The 26,540-nt window shown below is 43.4% G+C and overlaps 1 protein-coding gene and 1 long non-coding RNA gene across 2 annotated transcripts; both read left to right on the top strand.

The window, feature by feature from the left end:
* The first annotated feature begins 3,536 nt into the window (after positions 1-3,536).
* LOC115354090 (uncharacterized) lies at positions 3,537-9,025 on the top strand. The gene is made up of 3 exons (XR_003927760.1): positions 3,537-3,705; positions 5,364-5,512; positions 9,004-9,025. It is a non-coding gene; the product is annotated as an uncharacterized LOC115354090 (long non-coding RNA).
* Positions 9,026-10,537: 1,512 nt separating this feature from the next.
* On the top strand, positions 10,538-23,841 carry LOC115354417 (ribonuclease inhibitor-like; the record flags this gene model as incomplete). The annotated part of the gene is made up of 6 exons (XM_030044810.1): positions 10,538-10,613; positions 11,094-11,130; positions 11,525-11,695; positions 15,780-15,950; positions 19,052-19,222; positions 23,679-23,841. Coding segments are annotated over exons 1-6 (789 nt in total), but the record flags the coding sequence as incomplete, so codon positions are not given.
* Positions 23,842-26,540: the final 2,699 nt, after the last annotated feature.

Below are 26,540 nucleotides of genomic sequence, written 5' to 3'. Positions count from 1 at the left end.
AATTTATTTTAAAAAATATAACTGTCATAATTATAAATTATTTCCTAGTAATTTCTATTTCTATTTTTATTTTTAAAAAATTCTACAAAGCCCCTCGAGGAGAATATTTCATTACTGTGAGGGACGGAGTGACTTCACTGTTTCCTCCTGCAGTCCAAACCTTCATGCAGTGTTTGGATTTGACACAGCTTTATTTTGACCTTAACACTGAAATATGAGGACACACTGCTTAAAGCCGAGTCTTCATGAACCCTGTCATTAAAGTTTTTATGAAAGAAGCCACGTCCCACAGAGCTGAATGACTTCAGGCCGGTCGCCCTGACGTCACATGTGATGAAGACCATGGAGCGGCTGCTGCTACACCATCTGAGACCGCAGGTGAGCCATGCCCTCGACCCTCTGCAGTTTGCGTACCAGGAGAAGGTGGGAGTGGAGGACGCCATCGTCTACATGCTACACCGATCCCTCTCTCACCTGGACAGGGGCAGTGGTGCTGTGAGAATCACATTTCTGGATTTCTCCAGCGCCTTCAATACCATCCAGCCCCAGCTGCTCGGTCACAAACTGACTGATATGGGAGTAGGCTCACACCTGACGGCATGGATCATGGACTATCTGACAGGCAGACCTCAGTATGTGCGACTGGGGGACTGCAGGTCAGACACTGTGATCAGCAGCACAGGAGCGCCGCAGGGGACTGTGCTCTCTCCAGTCCTGTTCACCCTGTACACGTCGGACTTCCAGTACAACTCGGAGTCCTGCCACGTGCAGAAGTTGGCGGACGACACGGCCATCGTGGGCTGTATCAGCGGTGGACAGGAGGAGGAGTACAGGAAACTCATCCAGGACTTCGTAGCATGGTGTGGTTCCAACCACCTCCACCTGAACACCTCCAAGACAAAAGAGATGGTGGTGGACTTCAGGAGGACCAGGCCTCACCCGGAGCCCATAAGCATCAACGGTGCCTGTGTGGAAATGGTGCAGACCTATAAATACCTGGGAGTGCAGCTGGATGATAGACTGGACTGGACAGCCAACACTGAGGCTCTGTGCAGGAAAGGACAGAGCCGACTGTACTTCCTCAGGAGGCTGGCGTCCTTCAACATCTGCAGAAAACTGCTGCTGATGTTCTACCAGTCTGTTGTGGCGAGCGCCCTCTTCTATGCGGTGGTGTGCTGGGGAGGCAGCATCAAGAAGAGGGACGCCTCACGACTGGACAAACTGGTGAGGAAAGCCGGCTCTGTTGTGGGCACACAACTGGAGAGCCTGACATCTGTGGCAGAGCAACGGGCGCTGAGCAGGCTCCTGTCAATCATGGACAATCCACTGCATCCACTGCACAGCGCCACCACCAGGCAGAGGAGCAGCTTCAGTGACAGGCTGCTGTCACTCTCCTGCTCCACCGACAGACTGAGGAAATCATTCCTCCCCCACGCCATGCGGCTTTTTAACTCCACCCGGAGGAAGTAACTCTCACTATATGCACATTCTTCCTTCTACTCAGCACCTTATATTTCTATTTTTTATATATTCCTTGTTTATAGTGTATATATTGCTTGCTGATATTTATCATCTGTTTATACAGTAAATTTGCACATTGCCCACATCTATGCACATTGTATACATCTATGCACACGGTTTTTTGCACATTGAGTACTTAGATCTCTAGTGTCATCTTTTATTCTTTATTTTTTATTTATTTAATCTTGTAATCTGTGGATACTGTTGAAAACTGTGAATTTCCTTTGGGATGAATAAAGTATCTATCTATCTATCTATCTATCTATCTATCTATCTATCTATCTATCTATCTATCTGAAGCGGCAAATATTAAAGAGAGGTATGGAGGAGAAGTAGGGGCCGGGTGCAGTAAGATATGGATGGTAGGGTGGGGCGGAGCTCTGGGTGTCCTGGGCCTATGGGGCAGGAAGTTTGGCATGTGGATCATCAGCCTGTTTAAGTGCAGACCGTCCAGCTGCTCCCACTGGGCTGCTCCTCCTCTCCAGATCTGTTCATCATCCTCATGGACTGGATCTCAAGGCCCAGTCAGCAGGTGGAAGGTTCCACTTTGGTGACCACACGACTGCAGATGAGATGTTCTGCTGGCCGCTTTAAGCCATGACCTCCCAGCATGCACCGGGGCAGTTTGTGAATGAGGACGAGGATCGGCACCTCTGAGTCCTAGGCCGTGGTTCTCTGCCGGAAAAAGGTGGTTTGCCCTCTCCGAGCGGGGAGTGAGTTACTGCTTCATGTGGAGGAGCTTCTCAGGCTTCTCAGCATCTCAGGCTCTGGTTCACAGTGAGGAGAGAGGGGAGGATAATGTCTACAGGCAGGTTGGGGCAGGGGTGGCTCTGCGGTCGCTGTACCTGAGCCAGCAGGTGAGGCTCTTGATTTACTGGTTGATCTTTGTTCCAGCTCTCCCCTGTGGTCACAAGCTGACTGAAAGACTGAGATCACGGATACGAGCGGCGGAAATGAGTGAATGTGGCAGCAGACATCACCTCTCTGGAGGGGGAGGCTGACACCTGTTTGTTGCTATGGCAACCCAGGAGCCGGAGGTGGACACCATCAGGCAGGAGCACAACTACCTACTTTCTGAGGGCTATGCAGACATGTTTCAGGCACCCCCCCCCCAACCTGATGTTTTTTGGTCTTTTTTTTCTATATTTACGTGTATAAATCTTATTTATTCATGGACTTATAAAATATAAGACTTTTACTACAGACTTTTAGCAGATGCCTGTGTTCTTCTCCACTAAGTCATACGGTCAAACAAGCATTATTTAATAGCTTTGAATAAATTACACATCTTGCTAATGCAATTTTTCAATATAAATAATATTTTGGAAATGAATCACTTGGTATCAAGTGGCTGTTCCTGCACTTCCACCTGATATTAGAGCAACCTGTGGCCTTCCTGTCTGCCCTGATTCTTTCTCTCTCTTCTTCTCTTCTTTCTCTCCATCCTCACACCTGAATGGCATGAACTTTGTGTTAAAGAGATTTCAAAAATACAGCAGTCAAAGCACATATAAAAAACATGACATTTGAATTTTAAATGATATCCTTATTGGATATCAGTTAGTGATTGGACACTGCATCAGATACATCACAGCAGCACTGTAGTGTTATGTAGTGTTATATATTTATATATAGGTGTATCCCTCCCAAGTTCTATCATTTGTTTTATGATTCACCATCTAGTTCAAAAAATGACTACAAAATAAGCACAAACAAGTTCCTTTATTTTTCTTGTCATGATCTGTTATATTGTCAATACTGATCAGCACACAGCTGCAGGACAACAGTAACCTGTGCTTTTACTGGTAGCTGACCTGAATATTTACAAGCCTCCTCCTGATTCACTGACATAACTTACCTGCTGTCTTTCTAACCCTTTGAAAAATGTCCAGAGTCCCAAAGCGCAGTGACGCAGGTGGGAGCTGCTGAATTTTCCCATGAGTCGACGAGGACGTGAACGCAGCACGAGTGAAAATGAAAGTTTGGTTGAAGGTTTGAACGAGCCGCGACCAGGAGGCTCATCATCATCATTAATGTTGGACTGTCCCACTGTCATGATGTAGAAGAGCTGCACACGTTCAGACGGCAGGAGAGGATTTGATCTTTGAGTTCAAGTGTGAGAAGAAAAAAAGAAAGAAAGAAAGAAAGAAACTCGTCATCATGAGACCAACTGCCGCTTCTGCTGTGAGTCACTACTTTTGTCCGACGCCATTTTCAAGCTGCGTTTTCACTGTTGAGTTCATTTGTTAGAAATAAAATTAAAAAGTAAAAGTAGTGATCATTTTCTTTGTGGTGATGAAAAAAAAATCTCATCAGGCGGTAAAAACAAAAAATGTTAGCCAGTTCTATCCGTCAGACAGCACGTTTTTAAAGCCGTTTAATTCCGTTTGTTCCACAGGAAATACAGACGGATCTGTATGTATGAAAGCCGCCACTGGAAAATGGACAAATGAATAAATTAATTCATAAAAAATGCAAATCTATTAATAGTTTTCAAACTGGGCAGGGCCCCCTGTGTTCCCAGGGCCCTGAACAGGCCTGTGGCTTTTTCTTTTTCCAGCCTGAACAGAAAGCAAAGTGTTTCCTGTTTGTCAGGGTGAGAACAGGCCTCTGGTCCCTCAAAACAGAAAAGAGAATAAGGGCCAAACCTGTGGCTCCTTAACAAGAAAGAATCATCTGCTTTGAAGCTTTGATGAAAAGGAGTTTGTGTTTTTGTGCTGAGGCTCTGTTCTCTGAGAACAACAACAAGAAAAAGACATGAAGGGAACACGGTGCGCCACCAAAACTACTGAAAGAAACATTTGCAGGTTTCATGACGTCACCAGGATTTGCTGGTGAGCGCAGCGTCTGGAACGCAGCCTCTGGATTGGACAGAAACAGGGAAACATGTCCATGAGCTTTGCTGCATTCACGCTCTTTCATTTGTGCATTCCTAAAGGGAATTTGTGCTTCACAAATTATTTGTGAATCTGCATTTATTTGTGCAGATCATCAGCGGCTCCCGGCTCCTTTACAAAGACCAAACGCTGCATGCATGAAACTGGTCGCCATGACAAATTCAAATTAAAATGTCGAATTTCATTGTAAGGCTCGGGCTGGGTGACAGAGACTAAATCAAATATCGAGAAATATTTTGACCAAATACCTCAATATGGTTAATGTAGGGATGACTGCTGTTGCTCTGGGAAAATATTCACACACTGAGATTTTAGATAATTTTTTTAACGTCTTTATTTTTCTGTGAATGTAAAATCTATTCAGTAAAAAAGACGACATTCACAGGTCAGCAAAGTGAGTAAGGAGGAGTGAAGAGCAACATGTGATCTATGAAGACACTGTGTGTGTGTGTTTGTTTCAGTGTGTGTGTGTGTGTGTGTGTGTTAACCCTCTGTCACCTGCGTAAATTCACTTTATTACTTTCTGAGACATGAGGGGAAAAATACAACAAATAATTAGCAAGACATTAATAATAATAATAAAAAAATGAGATCAGTGTAAAGAATGACCAAAAAAATTTAATTAAAATTAAAAAAACATACATTTGCAAAATAACTATTTTGGAATTGAAGTAGAAAAAACAACATACAAAATTATTATAAACATACACTAAATATAAAATAGCAACAAAATAACTGACGTTTCTACAAAAATATGTTGAAACACACATTATTTATGTGACTGACTCCATTTAATACAGTTAATGCCTGTTGTCCAATAGGAAACTAGAACATCAACCCATATATCATCCCTGTGGTGTGTGTGTGTGTGTGTGTCTGTGTGTGCGTGTGTGTGTGTGTGTGTGTGTGTGTGTGTGTGTGTGTGTGTGTGTGTGCACCTCTTAGACTGACTTAAAGCAGAAGATGAGTGACTGTGTGGAGGAAGAGGAGGGCAGAGCAGCGTCTGCAGTGTCCAGCCGTCTGTCCATGAAGAGTGACCGGTCTAAAGATCATCCTCCAGTCTTCAGTGGTGAACCTGGAGCTCCAGACACAAAGTAAGACAGCTGTCAGACTGTGAGCCTGATGGAATATGATGACATGAGGTTTAGGCCTGTCACAAAAACACATTTTGCTTTGCGATGAATTGCATCAGAATTGCGATAAGCGATAATATTGTGTAATATTGTGCTTTTAACACAATTTTTATTATTGCTGTAATTTTGACATTTTCAGACCATTCTTTAAACTTTTATTATGATAATAAAGGCATAATGATGCAAGAACACCCTTTTGAAGAGAAATAAACATTTATTCAACAAGAATATTCAAAAATATAAACAAGAAATTTTAAATATCCAAAATAAAAAAAGACGTAAAAATACCAAAATATATAAATAAAGACCTTATGAATACAAAAAACTGGCCCTGATAACAAAAAGTGCACTGTAATAAAAAAATAAAAAAAACACAACCAAAAACGTTGAAATGGACAAGAACAAACCGGAGAAAATCTTCAGTTTTCTACAAAATATTTATTTTGGTCACAGGTAAAGTAAGGCAGCGCTGGGCTCAGAGTGACAGAGCTCCCACAGGATCTCAGTCAGAATGAGCCCTGATATCAGGAAATGATACACATTTATGTTCTTGGGCTGGGCCTGCCCCGTTCAGAGGTTGGAGTATAATTGGCCAGTTACCCAGACATGGACAGGCCAACCACTGTCCATGCCTTGTTCCTAGAATGTGTGATGCTGTGTGTGTGGATGTTGACTGGGCGTGTATCTAATGCAACAGACCTAACTAACAAGATAAAGTACATCTGGCTCCTGTTTTATCTGTCCTCTGTTATGCTGAGCCCGCTCCAAGTGGACAAGCTGTCCTGAACTATATGATACACTGGACAATACAAGAGACACTGAACTATAAGGCCAATTATAACAGACTCAAGTCTTTGTGGTTTCAGAAGAAGTTCCATGTTGTTCGCTCTTTTCTCCGCCTCGTCTTTGTGTGTGTGTGTGTGTGTGTGTGTGTGTGTGTGTGTGTGTGTGTGTGCGTGTGCGTGTGTGTGTGTGTGTGTGCCGCCCATGGCCCCGCCCCCTCACAGAGACAAAGACACTCGATGACAGGAGCGTTCCCTCCGTTCATTCCTCTGATGAAGCAGCTCACCTGGCTGACAGACGCTCTTGTCCTCTGCTCTCTTTGGCAGAGAGACGAGGAAAACAAACACGCATGAACGTGGCGATTAATCGCAATCAGAAAATTTACCAACTTCATTTAAATTTACCGTGCAATTAACCGACTTATCACATATCGCGACAGGCCTACTGAGATTATATAGCAGAGCAAGAAGTGAGGATTGCTCCCTGCTCTGCAATCCAGCTGTTCAACCAAAACACATCTGGGTCTGTGCTGTTTTCCATAAACTGTGATGCTGTTTGATGTTTTGCACCAAAACACCTGAGAACATTTCCACGTGCACCTGCACTCACAAGTTCTTCACACACCTGAGTCTGAAGTTTAGATTCACACTGACTGACAGATAAATCTGATCGTGTGCTGCTCAGACTGATGCAGCATGGCTCACATCACACACACACACACACACACACACACACACACACACACACACACACACACACACACACACACACACACACACACACACACACGTCAGCATGGAGGTGCTTCACCGTGAGCAGTGGTGAAGCCCATGACTCGAGTTAAAGTGTAGATCCTCCTGGTCAAATATTACTGCACTGCCAGTGGAAGCTGCTCAGTCAAATGTTTTACTTGAGTTAAAGTAATCTCTTTTAAAAATAATAATTATTCAAAAGGGCATTTTCATTTCAACATCAAGATTCAAGGTTAAATAACACAAGGTTCAACAAATCGCTGTATTATTTTCACAATGCATTTACAGAACCTGAGAACTCTGGAAATATATTGTTTCTAACTTGGACTAAATTTTAGTTTTAGTTTTTTTTATTTTTAACCTGTGGTGTGTGTGTGTGCAGACTGGGGCCTAAACAGTCTTGGAGCTGCATCAGTTGGCTTTGACTGGAAAGCTGAGACTCTTGTGGATTCAATGAGCCACATTTGATTCCTGTGTGATGATGTTGGCCCCCATAGCAGCCATTTCACTGCAGCCAGAGACTTTTGTCAAACTGGACGTCGCTGGAGAAAATGACCTCTAGTGACCTCTAGGAGAATCACAGCCTCATCAGACTTTACAGACACAAACTAGAGAGCGAGGCCGTTCAGAGGAGCTCTGCTTCTCCAGCTGGACTGACAGTGAGGGCCAGTTTCTGATGCATTTCCACAACGAGGATAAGAGGATACTTAACAATCACAATATGTATTGATCGGCTCCCAGGTGTCATGATAGTATTGATCAGGAGATCAGCATATTGTCCAGCCTGAGTGTTGTAACACCTGACTTCTGGTCCTGGAACCAGACAGGAGCACTGGGACCCAGCATGAAAACCCACCTGGATGTGGAGGGGATTCAGATATTTGTTATGGGGTCTAGTCGTAGTAGACTGAAGTAGTAACCATGGTGACTAATCTCAGGGTTAAGTCAAGGGGGCGAGGGGGCGTGCAGGATCCCACAACGTAAGACTGCTGTTGGTAAATCGTCTTTCATCTTAACTGCCATAAAACAGTGGAATAACCTCCCAACCAAACTCCCAACCACAACAAATCTACACACTTTTTCCCGCTTAACAAAGCAGTGGCTACTGTCACACCAGAGCTGCTCGCACCTGTAGTCGCACCTGCGGCTGTGTGCGTGTGCATGTGTGTGTGTGTGTGTGTGCGTGTGTGTGTGTGTGTGTGTATGTGTGTGTGTGTGTGTGTGTGTGTGTGTGTGTGCGCGTGTGCGTGTGTGTGTGTGTGTGTGTGTAAGCACATACCGGGGGGGGGGGATTTTGGGTCTTAAGGGTCTGAGCTTTGTATTAGCTTTGTAAGTAACTATGGCCGATGGTTTGTTAGTTTACAATATTTTAATGATTGTATATTTGTTTGTTCAGGGACTAAGGGTGGAAATTAGCTTTAGGGCTATAGCCTTGTACAGTGCATCTCTCCCTTTCGGGTTAATGTCCCCTGTACCTTGTCCCTGTTTTCAAAAATAAATAAATAAATCAAATAAATAAATAAGGGGGCGTCGTCCTCTTGTGTTTGTTGAAAGCTTGTTGCAGCGAGTTTCCAAACAAAAACAAAACAAAAACATGAACTGTCAATCTCTTGGATTGCTGTATTTGTCATAATCTGCTGCAAAAAGTCAAAGTGGATGTCAAGCTGCTTACATGGACATTTAGTCTTGTAAATAATATCTTAATTGCATTAATATTAGAATAGTTTTGTCCATGTAAATGTAGTCACACAAAGTGACATAAGAGACCGCTTATGATAATTGTAATAACCTTCGCTAAATGTCAAGTGTCCCATCATCATGTTTGCTTGTTTTTTACATTTTTTTTTTTTTTAAGATTTTAAGATTTCTGTTTCATAATGTTGTCTAAACATAAACAAAGTGCTTTCATCTCCACAGGGAAAGGAAGAGGAGTCGAGGTGATGTGAAGGAGCAGCTGTCCTGCTGTGCTTTGTGTCAGGAGCTCCTGAGGGATCCAGTCTCCACCAGCTGTGGACACTGGTTCTGCAGACGGTGCATCACCTCAGACTGGGACCAGTCTGATCCATCAGGAGACTCTGCCTGTCCCCAGTGTGGAGAAAGATCCAGAACAAGACCTGGATTACAGACACCCAGTCAAACCAGCCCAGTGGACGGCGTTCTGCAGGAGGTTTTAGATGAGCATAAGATCAGTCTGAGGAGGAGATGTGAATTTGTGACAGAAGGAACTGCTGCAGCAGGAAGTGGAACTCCCCTCAACAGGATCTACACTGAGCTCTACATCACACAGGGACTGAGGGAAGAGGTTAATACCCAACATGAGGTGTGGCAGCTGGAGACAACATCCAAGATGGAGACCCTCAGTGACACTCCAATCAGGTGCCAGGACATCTTTAAACCCTTACCTGGCCAAGACACACACATCAGAGTAGTTATGACGCAGGGCGTTGCTGGCATTGGAAAAACCTTCTCAGTGCAGAAGTTCACTCTGGACTGGGCAGAGGGCTTGGAAAACCAACATGTCAGTCTTGTGGTTCTGCTTTCGTTCCGGGAGCTGAACTTGATCAAAGATGAGCGCTACAGTCTTCTCCAGCTGCTCCGTGTTTTCCATCCAACATTACAGACAGTCACAGCAGAGAAGCTCGCCGTCTGTGAAGTCGTGTTCATCTTTGACGGCCTGGATGAAAGCAGGTTTTTATTGGATTTCCAGAACAATGAGGTCGTGTCTGATGTCACACAGACATCATCAGTAGACGTCCTGCTGACAAACCTAATCAAGGGGAATCTGCTTCCCTCGGCTCTCCTCTGGATAACTTCCAGACCTGCGGCGGCCAATCAGATCCCTCCTACATGTGTGGACAGGGTAACAGAAGTGCGAGGGTTCACTGACCTCCAGAAGGAGGAGTACTTCAGGAGGAGATCCAGTGATGAGGAGCTGTGCAACAGAATCATCTCACACATCAAGGCGTCCAGGAGCCTCCACATCATGTGCCACATCCCAGTCTTCTGCTGGATCACTGCTACAGTTCTGGAGCACATGTTGACTACAGACCAGAGAGGAGAGCTGCCCAAGAGCCTGACTGAGATGTACTCACACTTCCTGCTGGTTCAGACACAGAGGAAGAAGCACAAGTACGATGAGAGACATGACAGGAGTCAGCAGGAGCTGATGGAGACTGACAGGGAAGTTCTTCTGAAGCTGGGCAGGCTGGCGTTTGAACATCTGGAGAAAGGCAACCTGATGTTCTACCAAGAAGACCTGGAGGAGTGTGGTCTTGATGTCACAGAGGCCTCGGTGTACTCAGGAGTGTGCACAGAGATCTTCAAAACCGAGTGTGTGCTCTTCCAGAGAAAAGTCTACTGCTTTGTTCATCTGAGCATTCAGGAGTTTCTCGCTGCAGTCTACATCTTCCACTGCTTCACCAACAGGAACACAGAGGTACTGGCCAGAGTCATGAGGAGACAATGTGATGACGAAAAGCCATCGCTGGATATCTTCCTGAAGACAGTCATGTCTGAAGCCCTGCAGAGCAAAAATGGCCACCTTGACCTCTTTGTCCGTTTCCTTCATGGCCTCTCACTGAAGTCCAACCAGAGGCTCTTAGGAGGCCTGCTGGGGTCCAACCAGAGGCTCTTAGGAGGCCTGCTGGGGTCCAACCAGAGGCTCTTAGGAGGCCTGCTGGGGTCCAACCAGAGGCTCTTAGGAGGCCTGCTGGGTTGGACACAGAGCAGAGCAGGAGACATCAAGACAGCCATCAACAACCTGAAGGAGATGAACACTGACAGTGTCTCACCTGACAGAAGCATCAACATCTTCCACTGTTTGATGGAGATGAACGACCTCTCAGTAACTCAGGACATCCAAAAGTTCCTCAAGTCAGAGAACAGATCAAAGAAGAAACTCTCTGAGATCCAGTGCTCAGCTCTGGCCTACATGCTGCAGATGTCAGAGGAGGTTCTGGATGTGTTGGACCTGAAGGCGTACAACACATCAGATGAGGGACGACGGAGACTGATCCCAACTGTGAGGAACTGCAGGAAGGCTCGGTTAGTCCTGATGTCAAATCAACATTATACAAACAGTGTAGAGCTGCTTCCATACCCACTGTCAGAAATATATTAAAGATATGTAGTTCTCTAAATATTCAGGATAAAGGATTGATTCTGAGAGAAAAAATATACTTCAGGCAGTCCAGGGTAAAAAGGAGGCAACATGATGGTGATGCCCACAGCAGCTCACCCCTACAATACTTCAAAACCAGAGTTTTTCCTGAGTAATTGAACTTGAGCATCAGGTTTCTACTGCTTGGTTTGTTCTGATATTATACATGAAGCACCTTTCAAAAAAATTGTATCCTGTAATACAATTTAATATTACTATAATATAACACTATATAAACACAAGAAAATCACAGACTTGACATTAAATCTGTAATTACAGACTTTCTGACTGTGAACTCTCAAAGACTCACTGTGAAACCGTGGCCTCGGCTCTGAAGTCCAACCCCCATCTGACAGAGCTGGACCTGAGTGAGAACAAGCTGCAGGATTCAGGAGTGGAGCTGCTGTCTGCTGGACTGGAGAGTCCAAACTGCAGACTGAAGACTCTCAGGTCAGGCTGCACTTTTTAATGATGTGTGAACATGTAATATTCTGTTAACTGAACAGGAGTTTTACAGGCTTACATCTCAAATTGTTGTCAAACTGAAATGAAATGAAAATTGAAGTGAAAAACTGTGAACTTGAGTGATGATATTGTACATTATTTCAACATGCCTGGGTCCAAATGGCCTCCATCTGTGGGAATCTGATATTTATTGTGGTAATTCCACAGAACATATAGAGGACACCATCATCGAGGTCTTTGTCCAACTATGGATTCACAAAGGATTCCAATATTTTCTTGAAGAATCATCAAGGACAAAAATCCCATGTGGGCATATAGTGCATTCTGGTGTCTTTCACAGATTAGGCATGATGGGATGGAGTTGGTATGTCCAACTTTTCCCATCCTGATCACATGCCCTCATGGTTACTGTTGTCTTGGAACTGTTCTGAACCTTTAGGATCTCTTGTTTTTCATTGATTATTATTTTGATCATCTTCACACACTTTTTCACAGCTCACCTACTTCCCATGCAAAACTTTGTTTAAACTCTGCAGGCTGACAGACGACCATGCCAAATGAACATTTTGTATATTTCAGGATATTTTCTGTCTCTAGTCCCTCAGACTGAGCCACATGAACACAGTGGACTGTCACCATGTTTTTGACTGAATACTGTGATATCCATATTGTGAGGATATTGTTAGGATGACTGGTTGGTGTTTTCATGAAAGTGTAAATTAGTGCTAAACAGTCATTAGTAATATGGATATGATGAGCGAGCAGGCTGAGGCCAATAACAGAGCAGCGAGGAGCGTCTAATAAGTTGAGAAAACTGCATCCCTTTACTGTAATGCAGCCTTTAAAAGCAGGAGAGGACAACACTGATGCCACAAGATATTACCATATCCCAAATCCCACATGATATCTGATCTCATATCACAGTATCCATATTATATCAATATATTGATGGGCCCACCTCTACTGCCACCACCTGGTCAGTCTTTTTATTTATTTATTAGTTATTTTTAAGATATTTTTATTTGGAAAAGCATTCCTTATACATTGTCTCACCTGAGGCCTGTATCAGGCAGCAGCTCAGTTTTCCCTGGATCTCTCAGACCTATCCGGCTGCACTAATGGAGATCCTGGTGATCAGGGATAACCGGCATCACAACACTGATTATCAGCTCGCTCACTCGATCCAGGTTTGCCTCATCAAGAGCCGTGACATCATCAGGAGCCGACCAATCACAAATATAAGCCACAAGGAAAAACGCACAGCGCGGCTGCTGCGAAGAGAAGGCAGAATTCTGGGTAACGAACTGCCAACTGCATAAATGCTGAAGTTACACGTCAACGGCTCAAGTTTCCACATCTGACACTGAAACCCATGAACTCACTGCACAGCAGTGGTGTAGTCTACGTGATACGCAGGTATACGGCGTATACCCACTAGAAAAGGGCCCGCATTTCCGTATAACAACTTAAAAATGCACAGAGATACATATCAGTATGTTTTTTTGACATAACGTTCACTTTCCCGTTCATAAAGTCGCCTTCTCTGTGTTACGAAGTGGGTTCTTTTTGACTATATTTTGGGGGACACTACAGCTGGAGCTAACGTTAACGTTTCAGAAAGGGAGCCTGTGTGTGTGTGTGTGTGTGTGCGCGTGCGTGCATGTGCATGCGCGCGTATACCCACTAGAATAAACTAGACTACACCACTGCTGCACAGATGTGCTGTGTGTATTTAACCCCCCTCAGGGGTTAAAAGAGCATGGGAGCAAGTAAAAACACAAAAACACAAGAACGTCATTGCATTTGTTAAGTTTGCCTTTTTATTACCGCCTGTTATACAGGCGATAATAAAATAAAGCGGACGCCAAAATTCAGTCCCGTCAGCGCATCAGGTTGACAGCCTGAATAAAATCAGACTCTGAGCTGCGTTAGACCTCAGCAGGAACAAAAGGCAAATCTAAAGGCCGACTCGCCTCTGGAATGAAGGACAAATGATCCTTTTTCACATTTGCATCAGCGAGCTGTCAATCAGGCCCATTCTCTCACCCAGGAATAATTTGACCCCAAAAATATTTAGAGCTGATTAATTGTGCCATTTTAAATGTCCCTAAAATGTTGTGAAACGCCTCTTTTCATACTTTTAATGATCAGATGTCCTGTAATGATCTCTCCTGTGTTCCTCTCCTGCAGAGTGTCAGCTCTGTACAGCAGCAGCTGTTAGCCTGAAGCTGCTTCACATCAGCATCACAGCCTCTCTCTCAGAGAGTCAGAGGCAAAATCTAACGGATTTGATCGGTCCAGGAAAATCCTCTCACGCCGTAATGCTCTCCTTATTTGGACTCGCTGTTCAAGGGGATCCTCAGTGATTGGGCAGGCCACGTTTTGGCAAACAGCTGATTGGTCAGGGGGCGGAGCTTTATGTAGGATTCAGTCTCACGTATCATTAAGTTTAGTTTCCAAAATCATAAGGACTTTATCTGCAAAACCACATGCAAGCGAAAACAGTCTGCAGGGTGCAAATTCTGCGGTGCACAACTCACAGAAACCACTGTTACCCCTTTTCCACCAGGGCTGGTTTGGAGCCGGTGCCTGACTTAGCACCAGTTTTTTGGTTTTCCACCGCCCAAGCTGGGACCAAACTGGTGCCAAACTGGTTCCAAACTGGTGCTAGGCAAGCACCGACTCCGAGCAGGGGCTAAACAGGAGCCAGAGAAAGAACCGATGACGCGGCCCACCGCGTCATTGGTGGGCGGGGTTACAAAACAAAACGAACTGCGAACGCTTATAAACATAAACAATAATCCCCGAGAAGCCGTGGGTTATACTGATTTTACAACGGCATGGAACGCGGCTCAGCCAATCACATTTAAGGATGAGAAGCACCCGTTTTATAACTAAACATAGCTGTCATTCGTTCCGATCACGAATCCGACAGGTAGCCGGCAATAATTGTGTTTTTCGCCTCTGGATTGAAATGTAGGCTTGTAAAGACACAAGCAGTATTTGCATCGCTAATAAATCCAGATCCTGCTCCACCCGGGGCCAGAAACTGTATCGGGAAAGCAGCGTTATATGCTTGACTGAGACGCGGCTCACGAACATCATCCCCGACTCACTGATCAGTTTCAGCGGCTTCAGGACAGGACGGGCGGACAGAGACAGAGACGCTGCAGCCGCTGTATAGTATGAGTGTGCAGTTTTATGTGTGTTGAAGTGATGAAGCTGCCATGATAATGTAATTTCCTGCAAAGGATTAATTAAGTATCATTCATTCATTCATTCATTCATTCATTCATTCATTCATGATGGTTATTGTGATTCTGAGCGAGCGTCTCGCGCACCCGTCATCACGTTTTCCGATGACGTCATGACGTGGCTCTGAATTGGCTCCACTTGGCTCTTGGCTGGTGGAAAAGCAAACCGGTTCTTCGTTGGCACCAGTTAAGCACCGGCTCTAGCACCAGCTCTGAACCAGCACCAGTTTTTTTCTGGTGGAAAAGGGGCATGTGTCTTTTATAAGACCCGTGCAAAAACTAAAAGAAAGTGCAGCTTATTTCACATGCAGGTGTATTAATCGCTTTACACTCATTATAAGACATATTCACCTGACAAATCCAGATTAACATCTTATTTCAAGATTCAAAGTGTCAAAATTCAAAGAGTCAAAATATGGCTGTCAAAGTATTTGTTATTTATGGACGGACCTATGGCTGTTTTCACGTCTACCGTATTTAGCACTGAATTTGAATTATTTTGGACCTTTTATCATTTCCTGCTTTCATTGTTTGTTTATTTGTGTTTTTAATATTTTGATGTCTTTTCATTTCAGGTGTTATCTTTATCTTTTCATTTACTCCGATGGTTTTATAAAGCACTTTGGAACTTTGCTTTAAAGGTTTAATATAAATATAAATTAGTATTATCAGTATTATTATTAATATAATTGTTATAATAATTATTTAATTGGTTTGTCCTTCCTTTTTGAATATTTTGAAAAATCTATGACTGATAAATATCAAAAAAAAAAAAACACTGGAAATTATAGCTCCATATTTTATTCTTAATTCAGATTGAGGTTCTGCTGGTTGACAGACAGCTGCTGTGCTTCTCTGGCCTCGGCTCTGAAGTCCAACCCCCATCTGACAGAGCTGGACCTGAGTGAGAACCAGCTGCAGGATTCAGGAGTAGAGCTGCTGTCTGCTGGACTGGAGAGTCCAAACTGCAGCCTGAAGACTCTGAGGTCAGACTGCACTTTTTAATGATGACATGAATATATGGATATTGTTTGAATCATATAGTAGCACTAAATGTCTATAAGGCTGATATTGCTGTGAAGTATATGTTGTGCTTTTTTAAAGTCGGGCTGCTGGTTCTTTTAGTTTTTGTGAGGATGGTTGGTCAGGTTCTGTATCATGGATGCATGTGTGCTTTGTGACGTTTGACAAGTAACTAACAACTGTCTCATGTGTCAGGAGAGAGAGAGGTAAGGTAAGGTAAGGTCATTTTTATTTCACGTATCATACACCAAAAAAGGTGCCCAGCCCACATGGGCTTACAAGACAGTAAAAAGAAATACAATAAAAAGGAGCAATAAACAGAGTAAGCAAAAAGAGAACTCCTCCATATGTGTCACTCACTGTCAGGCAGATATAGGCCCAGTCAGTTAACTTGGGCAGTGCAGCAAGAACAACAACTTCAATTTAAGTCAGAGGCAAACACATCAAACATGAAGCGCCCTCATACGCTGTATGAGCGCCCCCTGCAGGATCCTCCACTGCAGGTCACCTGATCTTTTGTCCAGCAGAGCTTTATAAGACACCCTCCACACTGGTCTACAACCATCAGACACCTTCAGTTTAGTCCTCCACACAGTGTCCTTTCTCTCAGCCAGCACTCCTCGGGTTAAAACAGCAACACAACACTTACACAGACATTTCCTATTTGACATGTAAAGGTCCATCTTTATGGCTGACGTAGAGCCCAACAGAGATCCTGTTTTCCAGTCTGTTCTATTGTGAGACCCAACTCAGGGAAAGGATCTCTGAACGAACAGGATTGATCGGTCCAGGAAAATCCTCTCACGCCGTAATGCTCTCCTTATTTGGACTTGTCGTTCAGGGGGATCGTCAATGATTGGGCAGGCCACGTTCTGGCAAACAGCTGATTGGCCAGGGGGTGGAGCTTTATGTAGGATTCAATCCTGTCCTGAAAGTTAGCCTGCCCCGGAAAGGCTAGCTTTCAGGACAGGTTCAGGACAGGTTTTCAATCCTGATGAGAGGTGAACCAGCTTTGTGATACAGAAAATCCGGAGTTGAGCCTGAAGGCATCTCGCTAACACCTTAATCCCACTTCGTGATACAGGCCTCTGGTATTAAACACTCTAATATTCGGCTCACACAACATCAGCGTAGAATTTTTCAAGTTGTAATTTTTCAAGTCTTGCTTTTCCAGACTTTTCCTTTCATGGCCCAACAAACTATTTACATCTGAACCTGGAAGCTTTCCACTCCTAGTTTGAAGAGAGTTGTAGGGAACAGAAAAATAAATCAATAACTACATGAATAAATAAAAAAGAGAAAAACAAAGCATATGTATATCAGTACACATATATACACCTACAAACATACATACATACATGACATGTGCACACCTGTACAAAGATACACAAATATACATCCAACATTCATTTGTCTGTAAAAAAAACACTCTGTGGAATCAGTTACAATCTGATCTTACTGGTGTTGTAGTCCTCGAGGTCGGTCTGGGTCTTGAGACCACTTTCTGAGGGTCTCGGTCTCGTTTCAGAATCAAAGATATTTTCACTCGGTCTTGTCTCGGTCTCGGACTGGGCGGACTCTGGATTTTTGATCAAGACCGGTCGAGACCAGGTTCTCACTGCTGTGATAAGAGAAAAAAGAAAAGTGCAGCTGCTTCCCAGGTCACTCAGCCTTTGAGACACCTTGAGTGACGCCCCCTGAACACGCAGAGTGCATGAAGACGGCTGGAGAAGCCGTGGTTATGTTTGGCGTCCCCGGGAAATCCCCATGAAAAACGTCAGCAAACTCACGTGTCATTAAGTTTAGTTTCCAAAATCATAAGGACTTTATCTGCAAAACCACATGCAAGCGAAAACAGTCTGCAGGGTGCAAAGTCTGCGGTGCACAACTCACAGAAACCACTGTGTCTTTTATAAGACCCGTGATAAAACTAAAAGAAAGTGCAGCTTATTTCACATGCAGGTGTATTAATCGCTTTACAATCATTATAAGACATATTCACCTGACAAATCCAGATTAACATCTTATTTCAAGATTCAAAGTGTCAAAATTCAGAGTCAAAATATAGCTGTCAAAGCACCAAAATGCAAAATGTTCTCAAATTAATTATTTTAAGGACCCATGATCAAGAAAGTCAACAAAAACACCTCGCTGAAATGGGATGTCAGGTTTTTTCACTTAGTTCATTTAATTTAGGCCTTATTCCTTTTTCTTTTAATCTTTCTTTATGAAATGACATATTTCTCATTGCTTATCAGTGCAGTTTTTAAAAAGTATGATGGCGTACTTTTTACAAGAAGTCAAACAACAAGTTTCCTTAGATTTGACATTAGTTAAAAAGTGGTGCAATATTTTTGCAGCAGAGCTCTGGCCATGCAGTCCAGCTGGTTGAATTCCACTGCTCTTCACATTTTCTCTGCCAACTCTCATCCCTAATCTGAAAATGAGCCTCCTTCTCCTGTTTCTTTGTTACCTAAAGCGTATTTTCAGAGCGACACTGGAGAATACTGTTGTCTGGTCAGTCTGTTGAAATGCTCCTAACTTTGGCCCTGATTGGTCCAGAGACTGGGTGCTGGTGTCATGTGATGCAGAAGCTCTTGTTCTGCAGTTTTACTCTGAGAAGATGGTAGACTGAAGGCATCTGAGGACTTTTCACTGAGCCATTCATTTGTTATTTATGGACGGACCTATGGCTGTTTTCACGTCTACTGTATTTAGCATTGAATTTGAATTATTTTGGACCTTTTATCATTTCCTGCTTTCATTGTCTGTTTATTTGTGTTTTTAATGTTTTGATGTCTTTTCATTTCAGGTGTTATCTTTACCTTTTCATTTGCTCTGATGGTTTTATAAAGCACTTTGGAACTTTGCTTTAAAGGTCTAATATAAATATAAATTAGTATTATCAGTATTATTATTAATATAATTGTTATAATAATTATTTAATTGGTTTGTCCTTCCTTTTTGAATATTTTGAAAAATCTATGACTGATAAATATAAAACAAACAAACAAAAAAAAAAAAACACTGGAAATTATAGCTCCATATTTTATTCTTAATTCAGATTGAGGAGCTGCTGGTTGACAAAGAGCTGCTGTGCTTCTCTGGCCTCGGCTCTGGAGTCCAACCCCCATCTGACAGAGCTGGACCTGAGTGAGAACCAGCTGCAGGATTCAGGAGTGAAGCTGCTGTCTGCTGGACTGGAGAGTCCAAACTGCAGCCTGAAGACTCTCAGGTCAGACTGCACTTTTTAATGATGACATGAATATATGGATATTGTTTGAATCATATAGTAGCACTAAATGTCTATAAGGCTCAGGGTTTCCCCCAGGATTTTTTGAAACTGTGGTGCTGAGGTGGACGGACGGTTGGATTACCCCCCCCACCCCCCCCCACCCCCACCCCCCCCCCCCCCACCCCCCGAACCATAATGTCCCCAAGGGGGGTGGGGGGGGGGGGTGTAATCCAACCGGACCAAATGTGTTAGAATGTAACAGAAACACAGAGTTTGGTTCGGACCAATACACACTTTATCTGAGCATCAGAGGTGGCTGATGCTCAGGTCTGTCTTCACCTACACATAAATACAATTTAAAGTAAGTGGAAGTTGGTAAATTGAGAAAAACCAAACCTGGGTGGGGCTTGGGGTTTACTTGGTGCTGACTGGATTTACTCACGGCGCGATGTGGTGTCAACAGAAAGCAAACAGCCGGGCGCTAGGCGTCCCCTAGCAACACGGCCAACACTACCAAGCTAACGCTAACGTGCTAGCTAACGTTAACTAACAGTAACAACACACTTTTTAGCCGGCATTTTTAGGGGCGCTAACGTTAGTTTTAGGGAACGTTAGCTAACGCTAACAACAGGCTTTTTTAACAACAGGCATTTTGATGCCCCGGTCATGGTCGCGCAACCGCCCGGTAACTCTACAGGAGAGTCCTCTCACTCGGCCTCTCAGTGGAGACACGGCAGGTGAGAGGGCCGAGTGAGAGGACGTTCCTGTAGCAGCTCCTGCCCCCCAGATACTACCAGGGACACTGCAGAAGCCCCAGCCACAAGCCATCCACAACCCAAAAAAGCTCCAGCCCCGTCATGTCATATTTGGCTTTGACTATGACTGAACATTTGCTCTCACTTTAAGGAAAAAAATTCGGGATATATATCTTAAATCGATATTCAGCCAAAATATATCGGGATATGACTTTTGGTCCATATCGCCCAGCCCTACTGTCGGTCGCAATGCAATGTTAACATTAATAACATTAGGGTCGTTTTCACAGGCTTGAACAAAAAATGGATTAAACTTAATCTTGCTTAGGTACCTTGCTCTCGCCCTTTTCTCTCCCTCTGCTTCTTACCGCCTCCACTCTTGAGCGCGCAGCAGGAGGACAAAGCGGGCGGGTGATAACTCCGGTGCGTTTTCAAAATAAAATTAATTGCGGCGTAGTGTAACATGTCGTGATATTTAATTTATCATTTAAAACTCTGATCATAGTAAGTATATGTGCGCAAATATATGCTATGTGTGTATGTAGGGTCGTTTTCACAGGTCATTCATACAATATACTTAATTGTGTTAACACCCGGGGAAAAAAAAAAAAAAAAATCATCATTCCCAAGCCGTGGCGGCTTTTATTTAGCCGTGGCGGTGCGCCACGATCAATTACATGTAGCGGAAACCCTGAGGCTGATATTGCTGTGAAGTATATGTTGTGCTTTTTTAAAGTCGGGCTGCTGGTTCTTTTAGTTTTTGTGAGGATGGTTGGTCAGGTTCTGTATCATGGATGCATGCGTGCTTTGTGAGGTTTGACAAGTAACTAACAACTGTCTCATGTGTCAGGAGAGAGAGAGGTCAGGTAAGGTAAGGTAAGGTCATTTTTATTTCACGTGTCATACACCAGAAAAGGTGCCCAGCCCACATGGGCTTACAAGACAGTAAAAAGAAATACAATAAAAAGGAGCAATAAACATAGTAAGCAAAAAGAGAACTCCTCCATCTGTGTCACTCACTGTCAGGCAGATATAGGCCCAGTCAGTTAACTTGGGCAGTGCAGCAAGAACAACAACTTCAATTTAAGTCAGAGGCAAACACATCAAACATGAAGCGCCCTCATACGCTGTATGAGCGCCCCCTGCAGGATCCTCCACTGCAGGTCACCTGATCTTTTGTCCAGCAGAGCTTTATAAGACACCCTCCACACTGGTCTACAACCATCAGACACCTTCAGTTTAGTCCTCCACACAGTGTCCTTTCTCTCAGCCAGCACTCCTCGGGTTAAAACAGCAACACAACACTTACACAGACATTTCCTATTTGACATGTAAAGGTCCATCTTTATGGCTGACGTAGAGCCCAACAGAGATCCTGTTTTCCAGTCTGTTCTATTGTGAGACCCAACTCAGGGAAAGGATCTCTGAACGAACAGGATTGATCGGTCCAGGAAAATCCTCTCACGCCGTAATGCTCTCCTTATTTGGACTCGTCGTTCAGGGGGATCGTCAATGATTGGGCAGGCCACGTTCTGGCAAACAGCTGATTGGTCAGGGGGCGGAGCTTTATGTAGGATTCAATCCTGTCCTGAAAGCTAGCCTGCCCCGGAAAGGCTAGCTTTCAGGACAGGTTCAGGACAGGTTTTCAATCCTGATGAGAGGTGAACCAGCTTTGTGATACAGAAAATCCGGAGTTGAGCCTGAAGGCATCTCACTAACACCTTAATCCCACTTCGTGATACAGGCCTCTGGTATTAAACACTCTAATATTCGGCTCACACAACATCAGCGTAGAATTTTTCAAGTTGTAATTTTTCAAGTCTTGCTTTTCCAGACTTTTCCTTTCATGGCCCAACAAACTATTTACATCTGAACCTGGAAGCTTTCCACTCCCAGTTTGAAGAGAGTTGTAGGGGACAGAAAAATAAATCAGTAACTACATATATAAATAAAAAAAAGAAAAACAAAGCATATGTATATCAGTACACATATATACACCTACATACATACATACATACATGACATGTGCACACCTGTACAAAGATACACAAATATACATCCCACATTCATTTGTCTGTAAAAAAACACTCTGTGGAATCAGTTACAATCTGATCTTACTGGTGTTGTAGTCCTCGAGGTCGGTCTGGGTCTTGAGACCACTTTCTGAGGGTCTCGGTCTCGTCTCAGAATCAAAAATATTTTCACTTGGTCTTGTCTCGGTCTCGGACTGGGCGGACTCTGGATTTTTGATCAAGACCGGTTGAGACCAGGCTCTCACTGCTGTGATAAGAGAAAAAAGAAAAGTGCAGCTGCTTCCCAGGTCACACAGCCTTTGGGACACCTTGAGTGACGCCCCCTGAACACGCAGAGTGCATGAAGACGGCTGGAGAAGCCGTGGTTATGTTTGGCGTCCCCGGGAAATCCCCATGAAAAATGTCAGCAAACTCACGTGTCATTAAGTTTAGTTTCCAAAATCATAAGGACTTTATCTGCAAAACCACATGCAAGCGAAAACAGTCTGCAGGGTGCAAAGTCTGCAGTGCACAACTCACAGAAACCACTGTGTCTTTTATAAGACCCGTGATAAAACTAAAAGAAAGTGCAGCTTATTTCACATGCAGGTGTATTAATCGCTTTACAATCATTATAAGCCACATTCCCCTGACAAATCCAGATTAACATCTTATTTCAAGATTCCAAGTGTCAAAATTCAGAGTCAAAATATAGCTGTCAAAGCACCAAAATGCAAAATGTTCTCAAATTAATTATTTTAAGGACCCAATGATCAAGAAAGTCAACAAAAACACCTCGCTGAAATGGGATGTCAGGTTTTTTCACTTAGTTCATTTAATTTAGGCCTTATTCCTTTTTCTTTTAATCTTTCTTTATGAAATGACATATTTCTCATTGCTTATCAGTGCAGTTTTTAAAAGTATGATGGCGTACTTTTTACAAGAAGTCAAACAACAAGTTTCCTTAGATTTGACATTAGTTAAAAAATGGTGCAATATTTTTGCAGCAGAGCTCTGGCCATGCAGTCCAGCTGGTTGAATTCCACTGCTCTTCACATTTTCTCTGCCAACTCTCATCCCTAATCTGAAGCGTGTTTTCAGAGCGACACTGGAGAATACTGTTGTCTGGTCAGTCTGTTGAAATGCTCCTAACTTTGACCCTGATTGGTCCAGAGACTGGGTGCTGGTGTCATGTGATGCAGAAGCTCTTGTTCTCCAGTTTTACTCTGAGAAGATGGTAGACTGAAGGCATCTGAGGACTTTTCACTGAGCCATTCATTTGTTATTTATGGACGGACCTATGGCTGTTTTCACGTCTACTGTATTTAGCACTGAATTTGAATTATTTTGGACCTTTGATCATTTCCTGCTTTCATTGTCTGTTTATTTGTGTTTTTAATATTTTGATGTCTTTTCATTTCAGGTGATATCTTTATCTTTTCATTTGCTCTGATGGTTTTATAAAGCACTTTGGAACTTTCCTTTAAAAGTGTAACATAAATATAAATTAGTGTTATCAATATTATTATTAATATAATTGTTATAATAATTATTTAATTGGTTTGTCCTGCCTTTTTGAATATTTTGAAAAACCTATGACTGATAATTATAAAAAAACAAACAAACAAACAAACAAAAAAAAAAAAAACCCACTGGAAATTATAGCTCCATATTTTATTCTTTATTCAGATTGAGGCGCTGCAGGTTGACAGAGAGCAGCTGTGCTTCTCTGGCCTCGGCTCTGAAGTCCAATCCCCATCTGACAGAGCTGGACCTGAGTGAGAACCAGCTGCAGGATTCAGGAGTGGAGCTGCTGTCTGCTGGACTGGAGAGTCCAAACTGCAGCCTGAAGACTCTCAGGTCAGACTGCACTTTTTAATGATGACATGAATATATGGATATTGTTTGAATCATATAGCAGCACTAAATGTCTATAAGGCTGATATTGCTGTGTAGTATATGTTGTGCTTTTTTAAAGTCGGGCTGCTGGTTCTTTTAGTTTTTGTGAGGATGGTTGGTCAGGTTCTGTATCATGGATGCATGCGTGCTTTGTGAGGTTTGACAAGTAACTAGGATTCAAGGATTCAAGGAACTTTATTGTCATACCAGCTCACATTTACATCTAAGTGGTACGAAATTAGCACTCAGGTCCCGGTTTAAGCCTAAATAAATAAAGCAAGGTAAAAACGAAATGTAAATATAAAATATAAGATATATAAGTATAAACAGTATATATAAATATAAACAGTATATATATAATAAATATAAATATACAGCCTAGGGCTGCACAATTAATTGAATTTTAATCGTGATCACGATTTTGGCTGCCACGATTAAATGAGCCTGATCGTCGGCGATATTTACATTTAAAATGCGGGCTCTGCTGCGTATCTAATCAAGCACTTTCCCAGCCAGTAGTCAGCCAACCACCAGGGGGCGAACGCACGGTTAAGGCTTCATTAAGCTGCCTAAATAACAAGCGAGCGCACCCTGCAGCGGCAGCCTCAAGTTACTCGGTGGACTCATGGTGGACTGATGAGAGTGAGTCATGTCGGGAGAAGAAGGTACGGCAGTTCCTGCAACAAGTTCCCCGTTACTAAATTGTACTAAAACAAAAAAGCCCCTCTCCCCAGTCCCCGGCTGGCCTGCACTCACATTAGCTAAAGCCCAAGCGTCATCATCATGTTTTCCTTTTAACTAAAAGAGGTTTTTGTTTCTTTTAAATTAGACATAGGTTAAGGGATGTTCATTTACCTTGACAGTTTCGGAGGTAACTTCCTCCTTCAGAAAGCGTCCAACTGACAGCCGGAGCGGCATGTCAGCTGGCTGCTACATTCAACCGGGTGGCCGCGCACACCGTGCGATACCGCGGCCGGTCCACCTGGTGCCGGACGGTCCCGCGGCCGGCACCGCGCCCACTCGGTCAGGTCTGCTGGATCTGACAGATGTGCGGCGCACACAGACTGCCATATATACTTTTCATTATAAATCAACTTTTGTTTTTACGCGGTTGCAGCAGCACAACGGACAGACACAGATAACACGGTTGATTATTGATTGCAAAGCGGCCATTCGCCGGTAATCGTGCTGCGCGCATTAATCGATTTTGCGGAGGCAGGAGGAAAGTTGCATGATTTACGTTGTATCCACGTTCGCGCGCTGCGCGCGTGACCGTGCATGTGCTCGTGCATGAACGCCCTACCGTGCTGGAGCACACCGCTTCCAACTGTGCCAGAGCGGGGGAAGGGTGCTGTATTCAAGCACAGAACGAAGCGCTCACACTAGTCAAATAATTTTATTTTTTATTATTAAGCATTTATTCTTGTTTAAAGTTTCATTTTGCACTGAAAACTGTTCATATATTGTTTGTTTAAAAGTAGTGCAATAACAATACAGATGCTTTCCCTAACATGATGAATAATCGTGATTACAATATTGATCAAAATAATCGTGATTATCATTTTGGCCATAATCGTGCAGCCCTAATACAGCCTATAAATATAAGTAGAGTACAGGCCAAAAGTTTGGACACACCTTCTCATTCAATGCGTTTTCTTTATTTTCATCGACTATTTACATTGTAGATTCTCACTGAAGGAATCAAAACTATGAATGAACACATGTGGAGTTATGTACTTAACAAAAAAAGGTGAAATAACTGAAAACATGTTTTATATTCTAGTTTCTTCAAAATAGCCACCCTTTGCTCTGATTACTGCTTTGCACACTCTTGGCATTCTCTCCATGAGCTTCAAGAGGTAGTCACCTGAAATGGTTTTCACTTCACAGGTGTGCCTAATCAGGGTTAATTAGTGGAATTTCTTGCTTTATCAATGGGGTTGGGACCATCAGTTGTGTTGTGCAGAAGTCAGGTTACTACACAGCCGACAGCCCTATTGGACAACTGTTAAAATTCATATTATGGCAAGAACCAATCAGCTAACTAAAGAAAAACGAGTGGCCATCATTACTTTAAGAAATGAAGGTCAGTCAGGCCGGAAAATCGCAAAAACTTTAAATGTGTCCCCAAGTGGAGTCGCAAAAACCATCAAGCGCTGCAACGAAACTGGCACACATGAGGACCGACCCAGGAAAGGAAGACCAAGAGTCACCTCTGCTTCTGAGGACAAGTTCATCCGAGTCACCAGCCTCAGAAATCGCAAGTTAACAGCAGCTCAGATCAGAGAGCAGATAAATGCCACACAGAGTTCTAGCAGCAGACCCATCTCTAGAACAACTGTTAAGAGGAGACTGCGCCAATCAGGCCTTCATGGTCAAATAGCTGCTAGGAAACCACTGCTAAGGAGAGGGAACAAGCAGAAGAGATTTGTTTGGGCCAAGAAACACAAGGAATGGACATTAGACCAGTGGAAATCTGTGCTTTGGTCTGATGAGTCCAAATTTGAGATCTTTGGTTCCAACCGCCGTGTCTTTGTGAGACGCAGAAAAGGTGAACGGATGGATTCCACATGCCTGGTTCCCACTGTGAAGCATGGAGGAGGAGGTGTGATGGTGTGGGGGTGTTTTGCTGGTGACACTGTTGGGGATTTA

This window comes from Myripristis murdjan, chromosome 22 (assembly GCF_902150065.1).
Source record: "Myripristis murdjan chromosome 22, fMyrMur1.1, whole genome shotgun sequence".
NCBI lineage: Eukaryota > Metazoa > Chordata > Actinopteri > Holocentriformes > Holocentridae > Myripristis > Myripristis murdjan.
This window is presented reverse-complemented; position numbering and strand designations above follow the sequence as displayed.